Source organism: Cupressus sempervirens, chromosome 3, assembly GCF_028749045.1.
Source record: "Cupressus sempervirens isolate cs-2001-9-10 chromosome 3, ASM2874904v1, whole genome shotgun sequence".
NCBI classification, from domain to species: Eukaryota; Viridiplantae; Streptophyta; class Pinopsida; order Cupressales; family Cupressaceae; genus Cupressus; species Cupressus sempervirens.
The window spans coordinates 44,327,218-44,350,938 of NC_143120.1; the positions used below are offsets into that span (position 1 = coordinate 44,327,218).

At 32.7% G+C, this 23,721-nt stretch overlaps 1 protein-coding gene across 1 annotated transcript; it reads left to right on the forward strand.

Annotated features, from left to right (window-relative positions):
• Nucleotides 1-12,240: 12,240 nt before the first annotated feature.
• On the forward strand, nt 12,241-15,665 carry LOC149564716 (uncharacterized). Its single transcript, XM_089818263.1, has 2 exons — nt 12,241-13,179; nt 15,365-15,665. Exon 1 carries the CDS (start codon nt 12,276-12,278, stop codon nt 13,173-13,175), a length of 900 nt encoding a protein of 299 aa, XP_089674389.1. The 5' UTR covers nt 12,241-12,275; the 3' UTR covers nt 13,176-13,179; nt 15,365-15,665.
• The last annotated feature ends 8,056 nt before the right edge of the window (nt 15,666-23,721 follow it).

A 23,721-nucleotide genomic window follows, 5' to 3' on the forward strand; every position in this document is an offset into this window, starting at 1 on the left:
TAGTACTGCATTAAAATCCAAACTTTTGACCAATCAATTTTTTTTTCTCCAGATAAGGCCTAGTAGTTTAGAAATTACATTCAATTTCCTACAAATTATTTTCTCACAACTTTTTGATATAAAGTAAATAACCACTTTAAAATTATGTGTCAAGTTGACATAACCATGATTTGTTGGTTTTTCACTGCCACTTAAGACCATAGTTTGGTTGACCATGATCATGCACATACCCCCCATTTTAGAATAGAAAAAAGAAAATATAAAAATAATAGTGAACACAAATTTGAAATATTACATCTATATTAGAAAGTGAATAAAAGAGGAAATTGTTTTGTTTCCTATTGAAACGTTATGTGATAAAGGTTAGACTTTACTTTTCAATGATTTGTATTAGTAAATGACAAAGTCTCACTTAGTTGTGCTCCATATTTTGTAGTTCCTTAAGAAAATATATTTAAGAGATTGGAATATTGAGGATGTTTATGCTCGTAAGAGCATATCTGTGGATTTTATCCTCACTACATATCATAGTATACATCAAAAAAAATAGGTGTTGTTATTACAAAACACGCATACCTAGTTATCATAACTAATAGATAAAGACATGTCTTTCTCAAAACTAGGTGGGATATATATATATATTCCTCTTTGATTTCATCATAAAAAGTAATATATTTATGTCAAACCTCAAATTTTAGTGACTAAAAGAGTTGAACAAACAAAGTTAAAGACTTAGCATATCAACATGTTCTTCATACATCATTGTATCAAAATCCAATCCTACCATTAAGTTGTTGTTGGAAAATTGTCTTATATATGGTCAAGTCTCTGGGTTGTCCCGGACATTAATAACATATTTACTTATATTTGTTATTAAATGTTGATATAAATAAATAAACTTTCTAATAGGTAAATATTCATCTGTGACAACTTTTGGCTATCAAATGTTGAACTTTGAATGAGCTTAAGAAAAATGTGCATAGGTAAATAATGAACATGCTCAAACTACAACCTTGAACTTAGTACATGTTAAGGTTATAATGGATGTTTGGGAGTTCCACTTGATCCACCCGAGTGGGTATATGATAGTGAAGAACTCTTAGGTATAGATAAAATCCCCATAAGGGTTCTATATCCACAATAGTTACGTCAAAACAATTAGAAAACTAGAACTACATACCAAAAGTGAGAAGTTCAATGGTCTTGATCCCATGGATATGGGTATGTAGACAACCTAGTAGGTTAAGAGATACCTCTAGTGTGCATATTCCTTAGACATAGTTAGGTAGCTTAGTTAATGATTTTCAAAACATTATAAGTTAACATAGGGTGATCCCACAATAATGGGTTCCACTTTTTGACCAATTTTGACACTAAAATCAATATTTTTGCAACAAATGTCACATTCAAGTGACTATATCTCCAAAACTATAAATAATTTCAAGATGACATAAACTAGTGATTTTGAGTACTTTGTTCCTACTTTGTAACCATATTTTTTAATTTTAAAAAAAAAATTATTATTTATGTCAATTTTTTTTATCTCCTCCGAAAAGTGGTACATAATAAAATTCAATATTTTAAAAAGTGATAGTCTGTTTGACACACATAACTTTTTTTCTAGAAATGATAATGAAGTAATTCTTTTGACGTTAGATTTGTGACATCAATATCCAGAGGATGCATTTGGTTTGATTTATTTTGGTTGAATATTGTATAGTTTATGAAGTTTCGAAGTGACATGAACTGTAATTCAGACATACGTTCGGTTTGACACAGATAATTTGAAGTCAATTTATCATAAACTTTTTTTTTTTTAATAGAAAGGTATCTCAACAAGCCATTTCCTCCATATTTTTCAAAAAAAAATTGACCTAATTTACTAATTTTCCCGAGGTGTCAAAGTTGGTTGATGTTCAATTGGTAATGAACCTATAATGAGTTAAACTCATATTTGAAAGTCTTAATGATTAAATTAGGTATTAAAATTATAGTCATTGGAAAGCTTGCTCCGAGCAGCACATTTTGACATGTTTTATTTTATAGTAGGAGATCATTCTCCTACAATTATGGAAGTCAAAAGAGCAAAAAAAAATGAAAAAAGGTTAAAATTTTTGTGATTTTTCATGTTCGTGCGAACATGGCATTCGCGCGAACATGTTTACCATGTTCGCGCGAACATATGTTCGCATGAACATGCTTATCATGTTTGCGCGAACATATTTATCGCATATGTTCGCGTGAATATACGGAATATGTTCGCGCGAACATGATTTAAAAAAAAGTTCACATGAACATATGGTAAACTCAATTTCCCATTTTGCAATTTTTTTCATTTTTGTCCGTCCCACTAAAGTGGAACCCATTATTGTGGGTTCACCCCATAATAAATGAAATATTCTCAAGAGGTACCTATACTTGGTTGGATACCTAAAATTCAAGGGTAGGGTATAGGACTTAGAAATTATCTTGGTAGCCTACACATGTTTGTACCAAGGAAGGGTGTAGAGATTACATATAACTTGATAAGAATCCTTTGAATAGTCTTGGTTAGACTATGAAACTTATGGCAAGTTACTCTAGACCTAAATGGTCTCGAAGAGTATGAGTCTCTAATCAAAGCATTCATTATTTCATGTCCTTTAGTAAATGTATTCCTATGGATGGTTCACATATTGTATTATCCCCTATATTGTATGGATACAAGTTTGGTTAAGATGGTCCTCTTTAGTTTCCCATGAAAGAAGAGCTTGGATAGCTAAGTAATAACATTTTCCCAGATGTACAATATTTCTTGAGTAATAAATGACTAATTTTGCAAAAGAAACAAAAAGAAATTTGTATCTTTGCACTTTGAGTTAACCAGTTATCCAATTATTTTTAGATTATTTATTTTTATTTATTTATTAGGAAAGGTTGGTCCTTACACATATGGAGCATGTTATCTCTTTTTTGCATGTTTACATTTTGGGTTGGCATGGATTGATCGATTACAAGTACTCACAGATAGTTAAAGATGGTGGTGGTAATGATTTCTCTTGTGATTACATATATTTTTATTGGGATGGTTGATAATTTTAGTAGGAATTATGAGGGCCATTCACTTGATATGGACTTGAAAGGATATTGTTCTTAGATTAGTCTTGGTTGGAGATTATATATCTTGATGAGAATCCTCATTCCCCACTCATGGTGTACTCAAAAATTTACTACTTGAGAGATATATCCCCTTGTTTCTCAAGTGAATTATGTTTATGCTTTTATTTCATAAATATGGATCTTGAGATACGATGTGAGTTAGTTTTGGAGGGTTAATTTGAGAGATTTTTTAGCATTGGTTATCTCCTTAAATACATATGTTGTTGTGCTCTCATTATGGTTGAGTTTGGGAGAGTTTTATTTTGCATATTCTTTGGTTTAGGAATGGTTTATGAGTTTGATCTTCTTGTGAGAGGCTTACATCCATGATTGATTATATTGTATGGTTTGGGTATTGTTGTGGCTTCTTGGTTGGGGTTTTATGGAGGAGATCTTACTTTGCACAATTTACATCTAAAGGTGTAAGTAGAAGGACATGGTACATGTTATGATGTGCACAGTTTATCTTTGGTCTTGGTTACCTTCTTGGAAGTTTGATTTCACTTACATTCGATTGGTGATTGGTTAGAGCTTGTGATCGTTGGTTTGTGTTCATTTATATCATGTGAGCAATGACATAGTTATTCATTTATCTCTTTCCTTTGTTACTTGTGGAGAACATGGGAAGCTATTGGAGAATTGGTTTATATGTTGCACATTATTGTGGATGCCCTTGATACTACATGTATATGCTTATGTTCTAGAATTTTCGTCACATACTCAGAAGTCTCTCTCCCGTTTGTGTTGCTCTATATCCCTGTACCCATATGTACTTCAGTGATCTCAAATTTAGCACCGTAGATTCATTAAAATTACAACCTCTCATTTCAAGCCTCTCCAGTTTTGAGCATCCATGTGAAAGTTGAAGAATTCCCTGGTCACTTTCTCTAGAAAATCCCAGTAGCATCCACCTTATATTTGTGCCATACTTCCCAATATAACCAAGCCTTGTATCTGTCAATCCTGCAAGCCTCCCATAAAATGTAAATCTATTCAACTTGTGACATCAACACAACAAAGCCATGACTCCTATCAAGTGGAAGGTTGGCAAATTATTCTCTTTTGTCCAAAAAAACTAAGCAAAAGTCCCTCATATTCTTGCAAAATTCACTGATAGTCTCAAGTGTTGAATTGGTTATATCTAAAACATAGATAGAAATAAATTCTAGATCGGGGCAGCCCTAAGCTATTGTAGAAAATCCTATATGAGAGACTAAATCTTGCTCAACATCTACATCTTCTTCTTCTCCAGGCTCTACTTTGATTCGTCCATCTCTGATCTTGATCTTCTTGGAAACCTTTTAATAAATTAGTCCACTCTACTCATCAACACTTAAGCCTTCTTCTCTAATTCACTTATCAATAACAACATCATATCTATAAGCTTTCTCTTTTAGCTACACATTCACACACTTGTGTGTTTATGATCAACCTTGCTTTGTATGTGTTCCTTCACATACAAACTCTAGATCATACACACATTGGTTGGACTCGACTGGGCTTGACTAGACACAACACCAAATGATTAGTTTTGCATCTCTTTAAATAGGCAATTTGTGCTTTACCATTTTTTGCATCAACCATAAATATTAGGGTTTATGATCAAATTCAATTCGATTCAATGTATCTATTCATCTTCTTGATCATCCTCTAGAAAAATCTTTATAATCCATCTATTAGGTCTTTACCTAATTACCTTATTTAATTTAATGATCCAACTCATCAATCTTATCTTCAACACGTTTTACATCTTCCAAGAAGTCAATTGTATCAGCTTGATCTTATGATTTCTTTGAATTTTTTCTCTTATTGTCACTCAAAAATCTCTAAATTCTGATACTTGGTCGATATTGAAATACTCGATCATTATAAAGCTTCTTGGCTTGGCATAAATTAACTTTCTTGGTCGATGTTAATGATCAGTCAACACTAGATTTTCTCGGCACTAGCTATAACTCAGTTGACACTTAGCATTATTCAACACTTCTTAGTATTTTACTCTTTTTCTTGTCTTAGCTTAGCTTTCTTGACAAAAACAATTACTTTTCTTTATCAAAGTCTATCTAATAAAATATCCATTGTAACTTCCTTTTCATAAATTCAACCTTTCCTCTAGGTGGTATAGTTATGAGTAACTTCTCAAATCCTCTTCATCAATCAAATATTTATGACATTTAGATTAGGTAGCAATATGTCTCATCCATAGATTTGACATCAATGACAAAACAACAATTGTTCCAATTGAAAGTTTCCAACAAATTGGAGGTAAAGGAAGCTTATGACGCTATAGAGATGTATGGAGGGATTTGAATATAGGTAATTAGATTTAGCTTAAGCTACAAGTCATGTCCAAGAATGGAAATCGAACATTTTTAGCACCACCTAGAGGTTGTATAAAATGGGGTTCAATCTACTATTTTGAAGGGATTTTGGCTACAAATTTTCTCTTGTGCAAGAACCATTAGCACTAGAAGCCTTCACTTTTTAGTTCCTTATAAAATAATAGAAAATAGTAAGTTGGGAAATTTTTTAGTAGGATTAAAGAGAATTTGCGATCATTCCATGACTTAGGCTATCGAGACAGATTTTTTTTTTTAATCAAATTTTTTTTACGCAAGACCAAGTATGTACTTGTTGCAATTTCTTATATTTTATTCTACTAGTAGAAGAAAAACCATGTGTAAAACTTTTAGTAAATGAAGGTAATTGCATTGGAAGTTTTCTTAAGAATTTAAATTTGTAGAAGAGATTTTTCCTCTTTTCTTTCTACACTCTAAGCTAAATTCTACCTTAGGAAATATTTAAAATTTGTTCTTTAAAATAAGCTTTCATGTTAGTGTATGGTCTTGAATGTAATTGTAGCTTGTTATATTATGAAGGCAATACATTTTGATTGGGATGGTGAAGTTTAAATTTTAAATAAATAAATTTGGAAACAAATGTCCCTTTTGCAGTCAAAAATAATGTTGTATGTGCATTAATAAATAGTTTTCTTTTCCCAGTTTAAGAAAGAATTTTTATAAATTCTCAATTTTTACTGACACTATTGAAAAGCTATAATGTTCTTAAACAATTTGTTTATTCAAAATAAATTTAAGAATGAAAAACCTTGCACTTCTATACCATTTATTGTCATGAATTTGTTGGCTAGAAGTTGTGCAAATTAAACTATACAATTCTACACCATATGTTGTTATACATTTGTTGGTCAGGAGTTGTTTTAAATGAATTGTATAGTCTAAACCATTTATTGTTATGTATTTGATGGTTGAAATTTCTCCTGTGACAACACCTTTCAATTTTTTGAAAAAATTCTAAAAATGACATTTTGTTGTTGCAAAATTTCTGAGTATAATTTTCTTATCCATAAAAAAAATTGTTTAGCAAAAATAAATTGCAAGATTTAGGAATGAATTAAAAAATTCTTGTTATATTATTTATATTTAAATCCTAGAAATGATACACTTTTCCATTTCATTTTGAAACTATGAACTCTAAAAATAATGGGATAATTTAATTATGGAAAAGATGGGATTACTTTTAGCCTATAGGAATTTTGGCTAATATCCCATTTTAGAATAGAAAAAAGAAAATATAAAAATAATTTAGTGAACGCAAATTTGAAATATAACATCTATATCAAAAATAAAAGAGGAAATTATTTTATTTCTTATTGAAACGTCATGTGATGAAGGTTAGGCTTTACTTTTCAATGATTTGTATTAGTAAATGACAAAGTCTCACTTAGTTGTGCTCCATATTTTGTAGTTCCTTAAGAAAATGTATATAAGAGATTGGAGTATTGAGGATGTTTATGCTTGTAAGAATATATTTGTGGATTTTTTCCTCACTACATATCATAGTATATGCCAAAAAGAATAGGTGTTGTTATTACAAAAGACACATACCTGGTTATCATAACTGATAGATAAAGACATATCTTTCTTAAAACTAGGTGGGATATATATATATATATATATATATATATCATCATAAAAAGTAATATATTTATGTCAGACCTCAAATTTTAGTGACTAAAAGAGTTGAAAAAACAAAGTTAAGACTTAGTATATCAACATGTTCTTCATACATCACTGTATCAAAATCTCATCCTACCATTAAGTTGTTGTTGGAAAATTGCCTTATATATGGTCAAGTCTCTCGGTTGTCCCAGACATTAATAACATATTTACTTATATTTATTATTAAATGCTGATATAAATAAATAAACTTTCCAATAGGTAAATATTCATCTGTGACAACTTTTGGCTATCAAATGTTGAACTCTGAATGAGCTTAAGAAAAATGTGTATAGGTAAATAATGCACATGCTCAAACTACAACCTTGAACTTAGTATGTTAAGGTTATAATGGATGTTTGGGAGTTCCACTTGATCCACCCGAGTGGGTGTATGATAGTGAATAACTCTTAGGTATATATAGAAACCCCATAAGGGTTCTATATCCACAACAATTACATCAAAATAATTAGAAAACTAGAATTGCATACCAAAAGTGAGAAGTTCAATGGTCTTGATCCCATGGATATGGGTATGTAGACAACCTAGTAGGTTAAGAGATACCTCTAGTGTGCAGATTCCTTAGACATAGTTAGGTAGCTTAGTTAATTATTTTCAAAACATTATAAGTTAACATAATAAATGAAATATTCTCAAGAGGTACCTATACTTGGTTGGATACCTAAATTTTGAGGGTGGGGTATAGGAATTAGAAATTATCTTGGTAGCCTACACATGTTTGCACCAAGGAAGGGTGTAGAGATTACATATAACTTGATGATTTAAATCCTTTGAATAGTCTTGGTTAGACTATGAAACTTATGGCAAGTTGTTCTAGACTTGAATGGTCTCAAAGAATATAAGTCTCTAATCAAAGCATTCATTATTTCATGTCCTTTAGAAAATGTATTCCTATGGATGGTTCACATATTGCATTATCCCTTATATTGTATGGATACAGGTTTGGTCAAGATGGTCCTCTTTACTTGCCCATGAAAGAAGAGCTTGGATGGCTAAGTAATAACATTTTCCCAAATGTACAATATTCCTTAAGTAATAAATGACTAATTTTGCAAAAGAAGCAAAAAGAAATTTGTATCTTTGCACTTTGAGTTAACATGTTATCCAATTATTTTTAGATTATTTATTTTTATTTATTTATTAGGAAAGCTTGGTCCTTACACATATTTAGCATGTTATCTCTTTTTGGGTTGAGATAGTTAGATCATGTTGTCATGTTTACATTTTGGTTTGGCATGAATTTATCGATTACAAGTGCTCACAGATACTTAGAGATGGTGGTGTGATGATTTCTCTTATGATTAGAGATGTAGTTATTGGGATGGTTGATAATTTTGGTGGGAAGTATGAGGGGCATTCACCTAATATGGACTTGAGAGGATATTGTTCTTAGATTAGTCTTGGTTGGAGACTATATATCTTGATGAGAATCCTCATTCCCCACTCTTGGTGTACTGAAAAATTTACTACTTAAGAGATATATCCCATTGTTTCTCAAGTAAATTATGTTTATGCTTTTCTTTCATAGATATGGATATTGAGATACGATGTGAGTTACTTTTGGAGGGTTCATTTGAGAGATTTTTTAGCATTGGTTATCTCCTTAAATACATATGTTGTTGTGCTCTCATTATGGTTGAGTTTGGGAGAGTTTTATTTTGCATATTCTTTGGTTTAGGAATGATTTATGAGTTTTATCTTCTTGTGAGAGGCTTACATCCATGATTGATTATATGGTATGGTTTGGGTATTGTTGTGGCTTCTTGGTTGGGGTTTTACTAAGGAGATCTTACTTCACATAGTTTACATCTAGAGGTGTAAGTAGAAGGACATGGTACATGTTATGATGTGCATAGTTTCTCTTTGGTCTTGGTTATCTTTTTGGATGTTCAATTTCACTTACATTGGATGTGGGATTGGTTAGAGCTTGTGATCACTGGTTTGTGTTCATTTATGTCATGTGAACAATGACATATTTATTCATTTATCTCTTTCCTTTGTTACTTGTGGAGAACATGGGAAGCTAAATTGGAGACTTGGTTTATATGTTGCACATTATTGTGGATGCCCTTGATACTACATGTATATGCTTCTATGAGATGTTATAAGTGGATTGGTTAGAGATTCGACATTATCTTTTGTAGTGGGAACTTCTTGGTGTATACTTGACATGTATTTCTCATGAGGCTTGTGATTACAGGTTACAGATTTCATATGATAATGTTGTAAGGTTCACTCAGTAGACCTTTAGAGGTATGGATATTTGGATGAGTCAACACTTGTTGGGTGCTAATTTAGCTATGGATTTTGATAGCTATGAATACATAAGATTACCTTTCGATCAGGTTTTTTCTCTTGGCATTTTAGTTAATACATAATTTTATGATTCTTATGTGACAGGTTGGGTGGCTTTCTCTTTGGATGGATTTTATTTAAGACTGGTAGAAGTGGAATAATAGGAGGAGGGAGCATTCAAGTTCAAGATGTTAGATACTTTGATTTTGTTACATGTACCTAGATGGAGGACCCGATGTACTTTGATTCATGATGGTGTATGTGCTAGGAGGGATTATTGCCTTGTTCATTTATGTGGCAATGAATTGACCCTATGCAATTTATACAAAAAGTGGAAGATTGTTGAGATTAAATGTGTGTTGTACATATTGCATAATATCATTTATATTGTATTATGTTATTTTATTATATAATATTGTATCTAGAATCACCTAAATGGGCGTGCAACATGTAGAGATTCTTGTAGAATATTCTTGATGAGTTGTAGTGGTACACTATTTTATGTTTAATCATTTAATATTGGGGGAAAAACAAATTAAATGCCTAATATTAAATGTGGGCCAATGAGGTTTTAGTAGCACATGGTTTATGTAATACAACTTGGTGGTTTTGTGGGAACTTGCTTCTATAAAAGCAACCACGAGGGTAGTTTTTGATGCAAGATAAGTTAGCCAAGGGGGCATTTGTGGAGGTTGGAAGCATATCATGGGATGTGTAGCTTCTTGCTTGTTTACATGTATTGTTTAGTTATGGATATAGCTTCGAAGGCTTCCATGGTTGTATTGCAATAGTTATTGTTGGATAATACATGGTGATAGATGGTTTTGGAGGCTGGGTTTTTCCCTTAATAAGGGTTTTCCATGATATATCTCATGTCACATTTTATGGATATGTTGTCTATTCTCTTGCATGTTGATTTTAAGTTCTTACTTTTTTCGGATCTACTATGGGTTATGTGGAAATAATGATATTTTTTAGTTGCAATTTTTCTAACAAGGTAAGCCATCCAGACCTAGAGACTTGCATGCATTCAGAAAAAAAAAACTACCATCTTAACAACATCTTGAACGACTTTGAAAAGGAGGAGGTCATTATCCTGATTAGTGATAGCCTATAGAAGGTGGGTGAGGAGCTTGTCTAGAAGGGTTGAGTCTCATAGATTATCCTTAGTAAACAATTGAGAGAAGTAGTTTGAGGCAAGAGAGCCAAGTTTTACAGGGTCAGAGATATCCACACCATTCACATCCAACAAAGAGCTTATTAGGTTCCTCCTTTTATGTTTGTAGTCAGTCCTGTGAAAGAAGGTTGAGTTATGATCCCCTTGCCTGAGCCACTGAACATGAGACCTTTGCTTCCAAAATACCTCATCATTTTTCATTATATTTTTAAGAGTATTTAAAAGTGAATTAATTAATACAGTGTTTATCAAAAATAATGTCCAACAAACAATGAAGAAATATCATCACTTGGTAGAAAATAGTTCTGGGGTTGAAAGCATATAGCAACACATTCTACAAGTCTCAAAAAGGGACAAATAACAACTAAAAATAATGGGAAGAAAAAGAACAATAGAATCAAGGAAGTCATTGTTTCTATGGAGTATTTATACTTAAATTTTTGTCAACAAATTTAAAAGCTATTGTTGCTTCTACTCACAAAAACATTAAGGCAACTTCCCTCCCTAAATAAACTCTTATTGGTTATAGATTAGAAGAATCTATAAGATATATTTCTTTTTAGTTTCATTTTATCTCAACGAGACAAAAACAAGTTACACAAATATTAGAACCTATGAAAAAGACTAGCTAAACATTTATTTTTCAAAATTATACTCTTCAGTCTAATCCTTGCTAACTTAAATCGATTTGATACAAGCCTTCTCAAAACCTAATTAAAAAACACCTTAAAATGTTAGCAACTAGTTTAATGTACATGACATTTTTAAAAACCTAAATAATGAATATGTGCATATTTCAATTAGTGTAGTGATCCAAAGTCATAATATAGAATGAGCCTCAATCATGATTAAAAAGTTTAATTATGTAGCAAATTTCCGAAATGGCGACATAGGGCACGGTGTACAATTAGCCGCATTCATGATTAAAAAGTTGAAAGCGTTCTAATAAATCTTGGAAAGAATGAAATAGTCTTGAAGAACGATTTATCTCTGAAAATTTACCAACTCTATGCATGCATCCAATCCAATTTAGAATGTTAATAATAATGAGCACTCTTGTCCATTGTCATGCATCCAAATCAAAACGGTGCCGACATTTGGGTAACGAAATCCACATTCGATCTCGTGACTCCAAGCAACTTTATTTGAATAGCTTAATAATGGTAACTTCACAGTGAAAAGTGGTCAATCTCTTTAACAAAACACAACTTCCCAGCCCATGGTATTCCTGAATCAAAGACCAGAGTCAAGATTCCTTCAAATCTCAATCCCTTTTGCTCGAGCAAACAAGCCATTAAAGCAACTGGGTCCTGTTAACTGAAAAGAACCGAGTACAACCTTTCTTCCCAATTGAAGATGAAAAACAAATTTCAAAAAGTTATTGAAATTATGCCTACGGAGAACTTCAATCTCCTTTTCGTAACGTAAGCATGCACCCATTCCGATATGGTCCAGCTATGCAGACCCATTTGCCATGCACACCATGAATCAGAGTTCACGTGCATACCTTCCACCTCATGGTGCCCAAATGCCCCATCAAACCCCACACAATCTCCCTATAAAATAGGCTCTAGAGTACCCATCCATAATATATTTCATAGAAGAAAGAAAGAGGAGGAGCAAAGATGAAGGGAAGAGCTCTGTTTGTGATATTCATAGTTTTGGTCTCCACAATGCCTCCAAGCATTGCATGTGGATATTGCCCACCACCAAAGGGTGGTGGTGGTGGAGGACACAAGCCACCACCAAAGGGCCACAAACCACCACCCCACCATGGAGGAGGAGGAGGAGGTCCTTCTCATCCAATAAAACCACCACCTCACCATGGAGGAGGAGGAGGAGGCCCTTCTCATCCAATAAAACCACCACCACATGGTGTTAGCCCATCTCACCCAAAGCCACCTCCATATGTTAAGCCGCCTCCCCATGGCGGAAGCCCCTCTCACCCAATGCCCCCTGTTGTCATGCCCCCTCCCCATGGTGGAAGCCCCTCTCACCCAATGCCGCCTCCGGTTGTCACTCCACCAATCGTGAAACCGCCGCCGGTTGTCACCCCAGTTCCACCGGTTGTGAAACCGCCGCCGGTCATCACCCCACCCAAACCACCTAGTGGCGGCTACCCTCCCTACACTCCTTCCCCCATCCCTCCTTCCGGTGGCAGCCCCATCACACCTATCATTCCCCCGGTCACCCCCATCATCCCTCCGGTCACCCCCATCATTCCCCCGGTCACACCCATTACTCCACCCGGTTCATCCGGTCAGACTTGCCCCAAGGACGCTCTGAAACTGGGTGCTTGTGTTGATCTTCTCGGAGGGCTTGTGCACGTTGGCCTTGGAGACCCGGCTGCAAACACTTGCTGCCCACTTTTGAAGGGGCTTGTGGAGCTTGAGGCTGCCATTTGCTTGTGCACTGCAATCAGACTCAAGCTTCTCAATCTCAATATCTTGCTTCCCATTGCTCTTCAGCTTCTTGCCACTTGTGGACAGAATCCCCCTCCTGGCTTCACTTGCCCGGCTAACTGATCAGGTGAATGAATGCATTAGAAAACAATGTTATATTGCTCTTCTTTCTTTCGTCTTGCTTCTTGAGTGATGTGCTTGAGTAAAAGTTGGGGTGATTTTGGTAGCTTTTCCTTTTTGGTTTGATGAGAAGTTTCGGGTACTCTCGTTGCTTTCAAGTCATAATAGGAGCAATTTAATCAACGTTTTTTTGTGTTCATTCTATAGGATCTTGCTCATCAGTGAAGATTTCTATTCGTTGTAGGGTTTTTCTCATTAGTGGAGTTCTCTAGTTATATCGGTGGTCATCAATTTAGTGGTGATGTTTTATTCTATATCTTCTGCAGTTGTTCACATTTCAGGTTTTTAAAGCTTTTTTCAGGTGTTGAGAAGCTTAGAATTTGTTTATATCAAAATCAGTAGTCGTGTTTTACTCTAGATTTCTATATAAGATCGTGGTCATTAGCCAAATCTTATCTTTACAGAAGTTGTCGGCAATAAAAGCTTCAAGTTTTAATGGGAGTTGTGAATCTTAGAGATTGTTGTTTAAGTCAAGATCACTGGTCATGTGTTTTTTATTGTTTGCCATGAAAGTTCTAAGTTTGAACCTCATTTCTGAAGTTGTTGTCGGCAATGGAAGTTGTAAGTTTTGATGGGAATTGTCAATCTTAGCGCGTTTTTGTTTAAGTCAATATCAGTGGTCATACTTTTTGAAGTTGTTTGTTTGGATGGAAGTTTTGAGTTTTAGTAGGCACTGCAACGCTTAGTATGTGTTGTTTAAGTTTTAGCAGTACTGCGAAGCTTAGTATATGTTGTTTTTATTTTATTCTAAAATTCTCAGTATTAGATCTTTCTCATTAGCTTTCTAGTCATTGCAGGCTCTTTCTAGTCATTGGTCGTTACCAACTCAATGGTGATGGCTTATTCCAGATTTCAGTATAAGATCTTGGTCACTAGTCAAACACTATGTTTTCTCGAGTTGTTTCCATTGAAAGCTTTAGGTTTTAGTACAAAATTTTAGAGTGTGATGTTTAAGTTAAAATTTGTGGTTGTATTTCATTCTAGATTTCGGTATGAGACCTTGGTAATTAGTAACACAGTATTTTCTGAAACGGTTTGCAATGAGAGTTCTTATTGAGATTTTGTTAGATAGGTGTGAAGTTTAGAGTATCTAGTTTTAAACCAAAATCAGATTTGGTTGGACAAAGTAAAAATGTTTGTATTGTTGTGCAATACAAACTTAAACAGCTACCGCTTGGTGCAGCTTGGTTCAGTACATGGAAGGAAGGAGAGATTTGAATAATGTGGAACCTTTTAGTTACTAAATCATTAGTGGGTTGGTAGCTACAAGTCACACCATTATCACTCAACCTCAAATCATATAACATGTGATACACATTGGGTAAATACTTGCAATTAAAATGGCTGCACTAGCAGAAAGTGGTAAAAGTTCATAGTAAAGGAAGGATCTTGGTCTAGTCACAATGAACTTTTGGCTGTTAAAGCAAGGTGCTTGCCAAATGTCTTTGTACGCTTAAGATGATGAAGCTTCCTAGTTATTGTAGGGTCTTGTCGTCTCTTTCATTCTAGGCTTTCTAGGGCTGGTCAGATAAAAGCTTGAGCATGTAGCGTGCGGTGCGGCCTTTTGCCTCATTTCTGTAAATGGGTACTGATTTGCTATTTATAATGTGCTCTGGTATTGTTTTGTACTTTTTAGGGTTGGACTTGAGCTGTCCATGTTGTGACATTGTAAGGGGCCAAATGCAATTACCTATGTTTTTTGTGTTTTGATGTGATGGTGGGAATCTTTCAGTAGAAAGTACATTGTGACTTGATGAAAAATATTGTTATGTTTTTACATGCAATATATTGTTCTGTTTTGAGTAAAATTTACATAGATTATTGTGCTTGGGCTTGCAATTCATGTCCAAAGGACTGCTAGCCACTCTGGTCATAATGGCTTAAAATAGTTAGTGGTGTTGTGTGATGGTTTTTAGATTTGATTGGGTGTGTGAGTAAACTTGTTCAGCAATAATGGGTTTATGTTAATTCGTAAAGTTTATTGATGTTGTTTTACATTAGATTGTTTGTTTCCAATCACTAAGATCTAATCATGAAAAAGAACATGGATTAAGTAATAGAATGGATTCATCATCTTCTTTAGCATCTGGTTTAGCTTTTTATTAAAGGTTGATTTGGGTTGTGTTTTTCAGGTGAAGGCGCTGAAACAGCTTGATTAACGTTCAGCCAAGACATGAAGGGATGTCTAATCTGAATTTTTCGGCTTTATTGAGTCGGTCAAATATGTATGACTGGCAGAATAACTATTTGATGTTTGAGTTTCCATTACCTTATTATGTGTACCGTACTGGGCATGCTTCTTTCCAGAATTCACACTGTGTTTAAACTCAACAGTGAACACGAATTATCCTGGCGAAAAGATTATTATTATCAATGTCTGTCACCTCAGTTCAACTTCAAATTCTCAATAAAAATGGCAATGTATTCATCCGATTTCTGTCTCTTTTTGTCTCCATATATTTATCTCATTGTTCGAGCATGATAAAACAGACAAAATCACTGCCAAAAAGTACGTAATACGTGTTAATTATTTAAAGTGAAACCTGAAACTTGTAAGATAAAAGAGACGAATACCCACGTGAAATATTATTCTAAAAATATATGATGATAAAGCTATCACGAGTATTTGCAAGGTTTTTAGGGCAGTCAACAAAACAACACCTGTTTATCATTGCTTCTTGTTGAAAATGAACTTCATGCTAACTACGGACAGCTACAAAATAAAAATCGTGGAAAATGTATTGTATTGTGTAGGAAGGAAGGTCTACAACAAAATTGAGTTCAATGGCTGAATATTGTGGAAGATTTGTGACAAGACAATGGTGAAATGAGACAACTAAATCTGGATGGATCAATGAAGCTCTCAAGGATAATATGTGTTGCAGGTTATAATGATATGGGTTAAAGACGTAGCATCGTAAATCATAAGAATAAGACTATTTTTTCTTCCTCCAAAAAAGTTCAAGCATTTTAAGAAACCGTACATTACCGTCTGAAGAAGGCTGAGGTGGAAATGAACAATAGATTGTCTCTTTTGATTTGAGTTGTATAGATTGTACGCGTTACTTCAAGTAAATGAATGCAATGATTATTTCTAATATTCAATTTGGAGAATAGGGACTGACTCTAACTTGTAAGCTAAGACCAGTGTCAATGGATATGGGGTAACATGTTCATTTGGTTGCGGAAATAGGAATAGCTATTCTGAAATAGAAAATGGGGTTATGTTTTCCTGTTCTTGTTTGATTCAGCCAATATTTGATGGGGAATTCGTAGACTCCAAAATTTATGTTTTCTAAAATAAATAAAATTCGAATAGGAATATGTATTCCAATAACACCTATTTGGGTGGAATTGCAAAACTTCATTTTTGAGCCAAAATTGGAATACGTATTCCTATTTTACTTCGTATTCCAATTTCGATTTGGTGCATCCAAACAAAAAATTCAAAATTTTAAGAATTTACAATATGCTTATTCCTCTTGTATTCTCGTTGCCAAACGGGCCCATATGCACCTCATATCAAGTGTTAAATAGTGGAAGAACTTATATTTTCATTGAAATGCGATGCATATAAGTTGTATCTTAGATGGTGCCCCTCTAACTAGCTTGGGTTTGATCATGCCAAAGACAACTTAGTACATGACAAATGGATTCATTTATTCTCATGAGAGATGGATTCATGTTGAATCACTACTCATGAAACATGGGTCAATGAATTTGACTCAAAATCACACAGTTAAACTTAGTACATGACAGATTTTTATTTATTTATTTATTTTTATTTTAAAAAAAAATTGAATTAACACTTTTTAGGTATTTATTAATATGAAATTTGTCATGAAAACAAATACTAATTGATACTAAAAGAACTTTTTTAAAAAAAATTAATTCTTTAATAAAAGTTCAAATCTGTCTATCAGCAAATCAATCCAAATGACATGTTGTTCTAAATCAGAGTAGAGTAAATTATAGATAGCCTATCATAAATAGTAATACACAATTTTAAAATTTAATTATAACAAAGTATAACTATAACAAATGTTTTATTAAGAAGCGTCAATAATTTTTTGAAATGATTGAAATTAATAGTAACTTGTATGTTAAGAGTCTTATGAGTGGATGAATATATTTATGTGTTTGTAAAATATTATTACATCGTGTTGCATCTCTTGTTGATGGTAAAAATCTCAACACAATCTAATCCAGAAAGCTAAGCACCATAGCTATTATTAACGTATTTATCTTTACATGAATATAAATAAGATATGTATTTTAATATTAAAGTAGCAAAAAGGAGGGGTTGTCCCTATTGGAAATAATCAAGACTAGCTAGGTTACTTAGAGGGGAGGGGTGAATCAGTAACCTCAAAACTTTAAACTAATTCAGCACTTAATCAGAATAATCCATTTACCATTAATTCATCTAATCTACTGCATGCATGAGAAATTGAAAGATAGACATTCATGACACATGAACACAATGTTTGGTGACCCAGAAACCTTCCAAATATAAAGTAAAACTAGGGTGGGGATGATACCCACAAAACTTCACTATTGTAGTATAAAGTTGACTTGTTAAGGCTTACATTGACCACTTCTGATGATCTGCCCTATTAAGAGCAATTTGGACTACTAGATCCACCTTTTTAGAGGTTTTACAAACATACAATGAAGTATGCACTATGTTAAGAGATTTGAAGAAAGATTGTTAAGTCTACCCTGTTAAAGGATTTAGAAACTAATTCACCTGTTAGGATGAAACAGTAGATCTGACTTACAACTTGATTGTTGATTAGATCTTTGAAGTACATATCACCTCTTGTGATAGATATAACTTTACTGCTCCTTATAGACCTTGTTGAATACTCTGCTCTATTGTTGATTCACATTCACTCTTCTCAAAACATTAAATATCCATGCATAGTAAATGATACAATACATTACATATATACAATTCCAATATTTACAATTACAAGGTTGGCTAAAAAAAAAGCAAAAAAAATATTACTGAGTCAGCCAAATAGTAGAAACTCAGGTTCTGTAAGCTAACTTGGTGAACTTCTGATACTCGACATCCACTACATTACTCGACATCGTCATGCACTCGGTAGAAGTAGAAGCTTGGTCCATAATAATCACACAATGTAGCTTTGAAATCGGTGACCATTAGAGACTCAATAGATATAGTGTCACTCGATGGAAACTGATTTCTATGTTTACCTTGCTGACACTCGGTAAACAGTGCTCATCCCATCACTCGATAGACACTGGCTTCACATCATAGTAACCAATGACTCAGTAGAAACTGTGAAGCTCGGTGACCACTATCTGCTCAGTGATAACTACTGGACTACACATTTTCTGCTTTCACTCAATAGCTTCTAGAATGCTCGGTATGAACTAGTGAATTGGTTATCACTAGATTGCTTGGCAAACACTGGAGATTGAATGATGAGCTCGGTAACCATACAGAGTTGAATAAGTGTTGTCACTAATGACAAATATAACTTAATGCCAACAGTCCCTTTATTACAGCATCCAAAGGCTAACAGGATGTCAAACTACTTAATACCAAAATTATAAAATCAAAATTGTATGTTAGCAACAAAAAATATCACATAGCTAACACTAGCATATTACCCAAACACATAGTCAAATAATTATATCAATTATATAAATGTTCATCATAAGATTCATAGCTAAATCAGAGACAACATAACAATACTTACTAAATTGTTAAGTAAGAAAAAGTCTTAGATGCAGGGCTATCCTTGATAGTGTAAATATTATGAAGATCAACATATCTAAAGATTAAACTATTAAACACACATCAACAAAAAGGGCAACTTAAACCAAGAGAACCAAAAAACTATAAACAACCATGGCAGACTAATTTGCATTCTTCTTTCCCTTGGGCTTGTAGAGCATCAACAAGGTCTAGTCGTTACTGAGAAACCTAAAGAACTCCTTGGAAGCATCATTCTCCAAGTCCCTTGTGCTAGATTTTTCCTCCTACAAGACAAAGAGTGGAGGTCAAAGCAATATTCTTTCCTTTGTCCATTAAGATTTTAGTAGGGGATGTGATATCCTTCAGGTTTAGTAGTAAGGTTAAGGACTCCATTTTTATACTTGTAGAGACATGGTTCTAGAGCTACTATCATTTTCAACATATTTTTTACCAAAATCATTATTATTGTTGCTTTTAGAGTTACTGGAAATTTTTTTCTTAGATTCCTCTTTCAAAGGTTTTCCTTGGGGTTTGACAATAATAGTAGAATGACAACAGGTTTCTTCAACTTCTAGATCTGAGCAAACAAGGTGAATTTTGGGTTTTTTTTAGCAACTTTGGATTATTGAAATATGTTGACCCTAAAGGCAATCATAGTATTGTCGGTTAGTGCAAAAAACTTAGTCATTTACAAGGAAGAGTTGGTCGGTCAACACTATGACCAAGCTACTTTATATAAGTTGAGTTATGCAAAGAAGAAGTGTATACATTTCATAGGTGTCGAGCATTACTAATTGCCGAGCAAATTAATAGTCCTCGAGTATATGGTGGTTGTCGAGTTATACAAGAGGAAACACATGAGTCAAGTGTTATTGAAGTCAAGTAATAAAGTAAAAGACAAGTATAGTATGCGTCGAAGGACAACATGAAGAACAAGCATGAACAAGCATCAGAAAGGTATATGTGCTGAGTTAGATAGTTTTTGTATATGTGTTTTGAATGGCACAAAATCTTATGTAAACCATTTTTGCCAAGCTAAAAACATGTTTTTATGATCAAGGAGTTAATCAAGGAGGTAATTATGCCTGTGATTATGCATCATTAATCCCTATGTAATGAAATTAACTAATCAAAAAATTGGAAGGACTAAGCGACAAAAAGGATGAATCGGGATTGTTTCTTGAGATCTAGAAACTTCTAAGATGGTTATTTAAGAATGATTTGAAGACAAAATTTTTGAGTTAAGAGTTGAAGGATTGCATGTGTGTGAAGCTAAGGTGAATTAGCAAGTTATGGAGTAAGACAACCAAGTAGTGCAGAGAGTAGTTGTTGTAGATCAATCACAGAGAGGTGATTACACATTGGAAAGAGGTGATTTGTCGTCGATATTCAAGTGAAAACCAAATGATCAAGGTGTTGTTAATATAGTGTTCCTAATAGGCCTATGTAAATCTCTTAATAGAGTGGTCCTAAGAGGCCTATGTAAATCTCTTAATAGAGTGTTCACTTAATTATGTAGTTTAAACCCTCTAATCAAGGTAGACCTAATAGTAGAGTAAACTCTTAACAGGGTAGACCCGTCATAGGGTAGATCATCAGAAGTGATCAAACTTTGTATCTCTAATAGGCACACATTATTGTTGTAGTAGTGAAGACTTTGTGGGTGTTATCCCCATCGTAGTTTTACCTTCACCTTGGAGGCTTTCTGTGTTACCACGTCTGGTGTTATATGTTGATTATGTGTTTATATATTTATTCATGTTATTAGATGGTAGATCTGATATTACATGTTGATATATGATGATGCATGGTAAATGTTAAGGTTGAGATGTGTGGTGAATTAAGTTTGAATGTGATTCATGTTTGAGGTGGTAAAAGTTTTATAGATCATGCTTCACCCTCCCCCCTCCCCCCCAACTCCCTCCTCGGTATCTTACTTTCCCATTAGATTTCCAACAAAAATATATCATATTTATAATTATTTCATTTTAAAATTATTGTATTTTAATTAATACTAATATTATAATTAATATTAAAGTACTATCATATCAATAGATTTTTCATTTATGTTCATTTTCTAGTAGTAGTGATTAATATTTTATTCATAATCTATTATTACACATACATACATATTAAGAATATTAAATACTACTCTTGTAATAAAAATACTAGTCGATGTTTTTTTTTCTTTAATAAAGTTAGATAGGTTTCTTTTTTAGCATTTTTACTGAGGATCTTCAAGATGGAAATACTAACATAATGAACACACAAAAAACATAAATTTTGTGTCTAGTTAGGAATTACAAGTTTAGAAAAACACAATCTTCAATTAGATCAAAACATTGTTTTGTCATGTGGGATTAAAAAAATTGAAGGCTATAAATATAAATTAGTTAGAAATACACTGAGGTTATATATTAAGAAGCATTGATGGATTTGTTTCCTTAGAGAGATTTTCGATGGGAACCACAAATCTTCAACCCCGTGATTGGGATAATAAAGCAATTTGCAATAAATTATTTTGTTCCATTCTAGAGATTCATAAGCTTTCCTAGTGGTTATGAATCATCATGAAATAAAGAGGAGAATTGCCACATCCAAAATCCTAAGTTATCTTGATTTCTCTTCTTTATAAATGTGTTTATTTGTGTAAGTAAATATTTTGTTAAGGCGGAAATTGATTTTCTTATATATATATATATATATATAAGTCAATGAGCGTGGTGACTTCTACTTTTTCTAACTTTGTTATTTATTTTCTTTCTAGAGCCCACCAAAATTACACCAATGTCCTTAAATTCTCTTCATGGTTTCTCATAATGCATAACACAAATAGAATGTTTCAAGCATACAAAATATTTAACTACCCCCTAAAAACTTTTGGAAAAAAAGGGGAAGTAAATGACAACAATGAATTAGGAATTTATTTCAATAGTTAAAAGACAATGTCCAACTATTATAAGATTTTATAAATTTTTACATATCAATTTCTTTAATAGAATATTATATTGAAACAAGCGAAAATAAATAATAGTTACATGACAAAGTTTCTAATAAAGTAATATATTATAATACTAATATAAAACAATAGGAATACAAGTCATTTACAAATATATAAATAATAAAAGAAATAGAATGTAACTGCTCATAACAAGAAGACCATATTTAAATAACATTTTATAATCTTCTTGTTAACTAAAATATAAGAAAACACTATAGAAGTACATTGTATTACATCAATTTTAAAAGTTGAATTATATTAATTAAGAGCTTGGGCAATGAAACAATTATCACCATAGGAAAATATCCCCACTCTCTGTATCAAAATCAGGAAGGCACACAACAAAATTGAACTCAATATCGTATTAGAACTTCCCATCGTGGACCATAATAATAAGAGACAAGCTGAAGATAATGATATTTTTTTGTTTCGCCTTCTTTGATTAAGTATTTGAGAAATCCGTACATTATCTTCTGGAGAAGCCGGTGGTGTAAACGAAGACAACAATATAAGATTATGTCTCTCTTGATTTAATTTATGTGGAGACACTTGACGATCGTAGGATGGTATAATTTTTGTCAGCTTGCTTCAATTTGCAGTCGGCGTTTATTTATTTAACTAAATGAATGCGATAATTTCTTTCATTTGAATTATATATAGAATTGTAGAAAAGGAGATTATTCATTAGACAAAATTTGAAGGAATAATTATTCTCCATAATTCATAAAAGACTTATTCTTTTTAATTATTCTAATGCAATATAAATTTTAAATGTTTATGAATTTACTTTTATAAATTATTTTTAAAATAATAATGTTCATCTAAATTGAGATTGATAAACAAGTCTCACTTAGTGACAATAGTTGTCTTTTAATTTAGAAAATAATTATAATTATAGAAGTTTATATTTCTTTCATTAATTTTATGTATGTTTTATCTTTTTGTTATTGTTTACCTACATTTATGCATGTCAAGTAGTTGGATAATAGTTGTATCTAACCTCGCATCTCATAGCATCTCATATGTGCTTATCTTTTCTCTCACATATATAAGTAGAAATTTTGTAGATTATTTATGATTATTTATCAACTCGATACATATTTCACTTATTAATGAAATATTTATTTGACTTAGAATGTTGTGAATTTAGACATTATAGCTAACATAAAAGATTATATTTTTACAAAAATAATAATCACAAATAAAAATTTCAGTTAATAAATGTCTTGCTAACATTCTCATAATTACTCTGATTAATAGTATTATTCCTCCTTCCATTATAGTTATTCCTCCTAACATTAGGAATCCTTACATTTCTTATAAGTCCATTGAATCTTTAATATCAAGTTGCATGCCTTAGATTATCACACTTGTAGCATGTAACAAATGAATCTTTGTACCTTGGCCCATTCTAATTTACTTGCAATTTGCAATCTCTAGCAATGTATCCAAACTTGTTGCATTTGTAACATGTGACTCTAGTAGATATGGCATTATTGTTTCCAATAGGTATCCTTGCATTCACGTTAGATCTCACATCATTCTTCCATTTACACTTTGATTAGATCTAGCTTTACATTCATATAACTTATGCTCATAAAGCCAAAAATTGAAACAATAACTAGTAAAAGGATTAATATCAGTATTACATTTTCAATCTCTCTTCATGTGTCCATACTTGTTGCATGCATAGCATTTTCCCTTGATCTTCTTTGTATGTCTTTCAGGTTCTTCATTGTGAATGGTTGTTTGAATAC

What these genes read in the sequence shown, in the direction of transcription:
- LOC149564716 (XM_089818263.1), top strand. Translation starts at nt 12,276, where the DNA reads ATGAAGGGAAGAGCTCTGTTTGTGATATTCATAGTTTTGGTCTCCACA.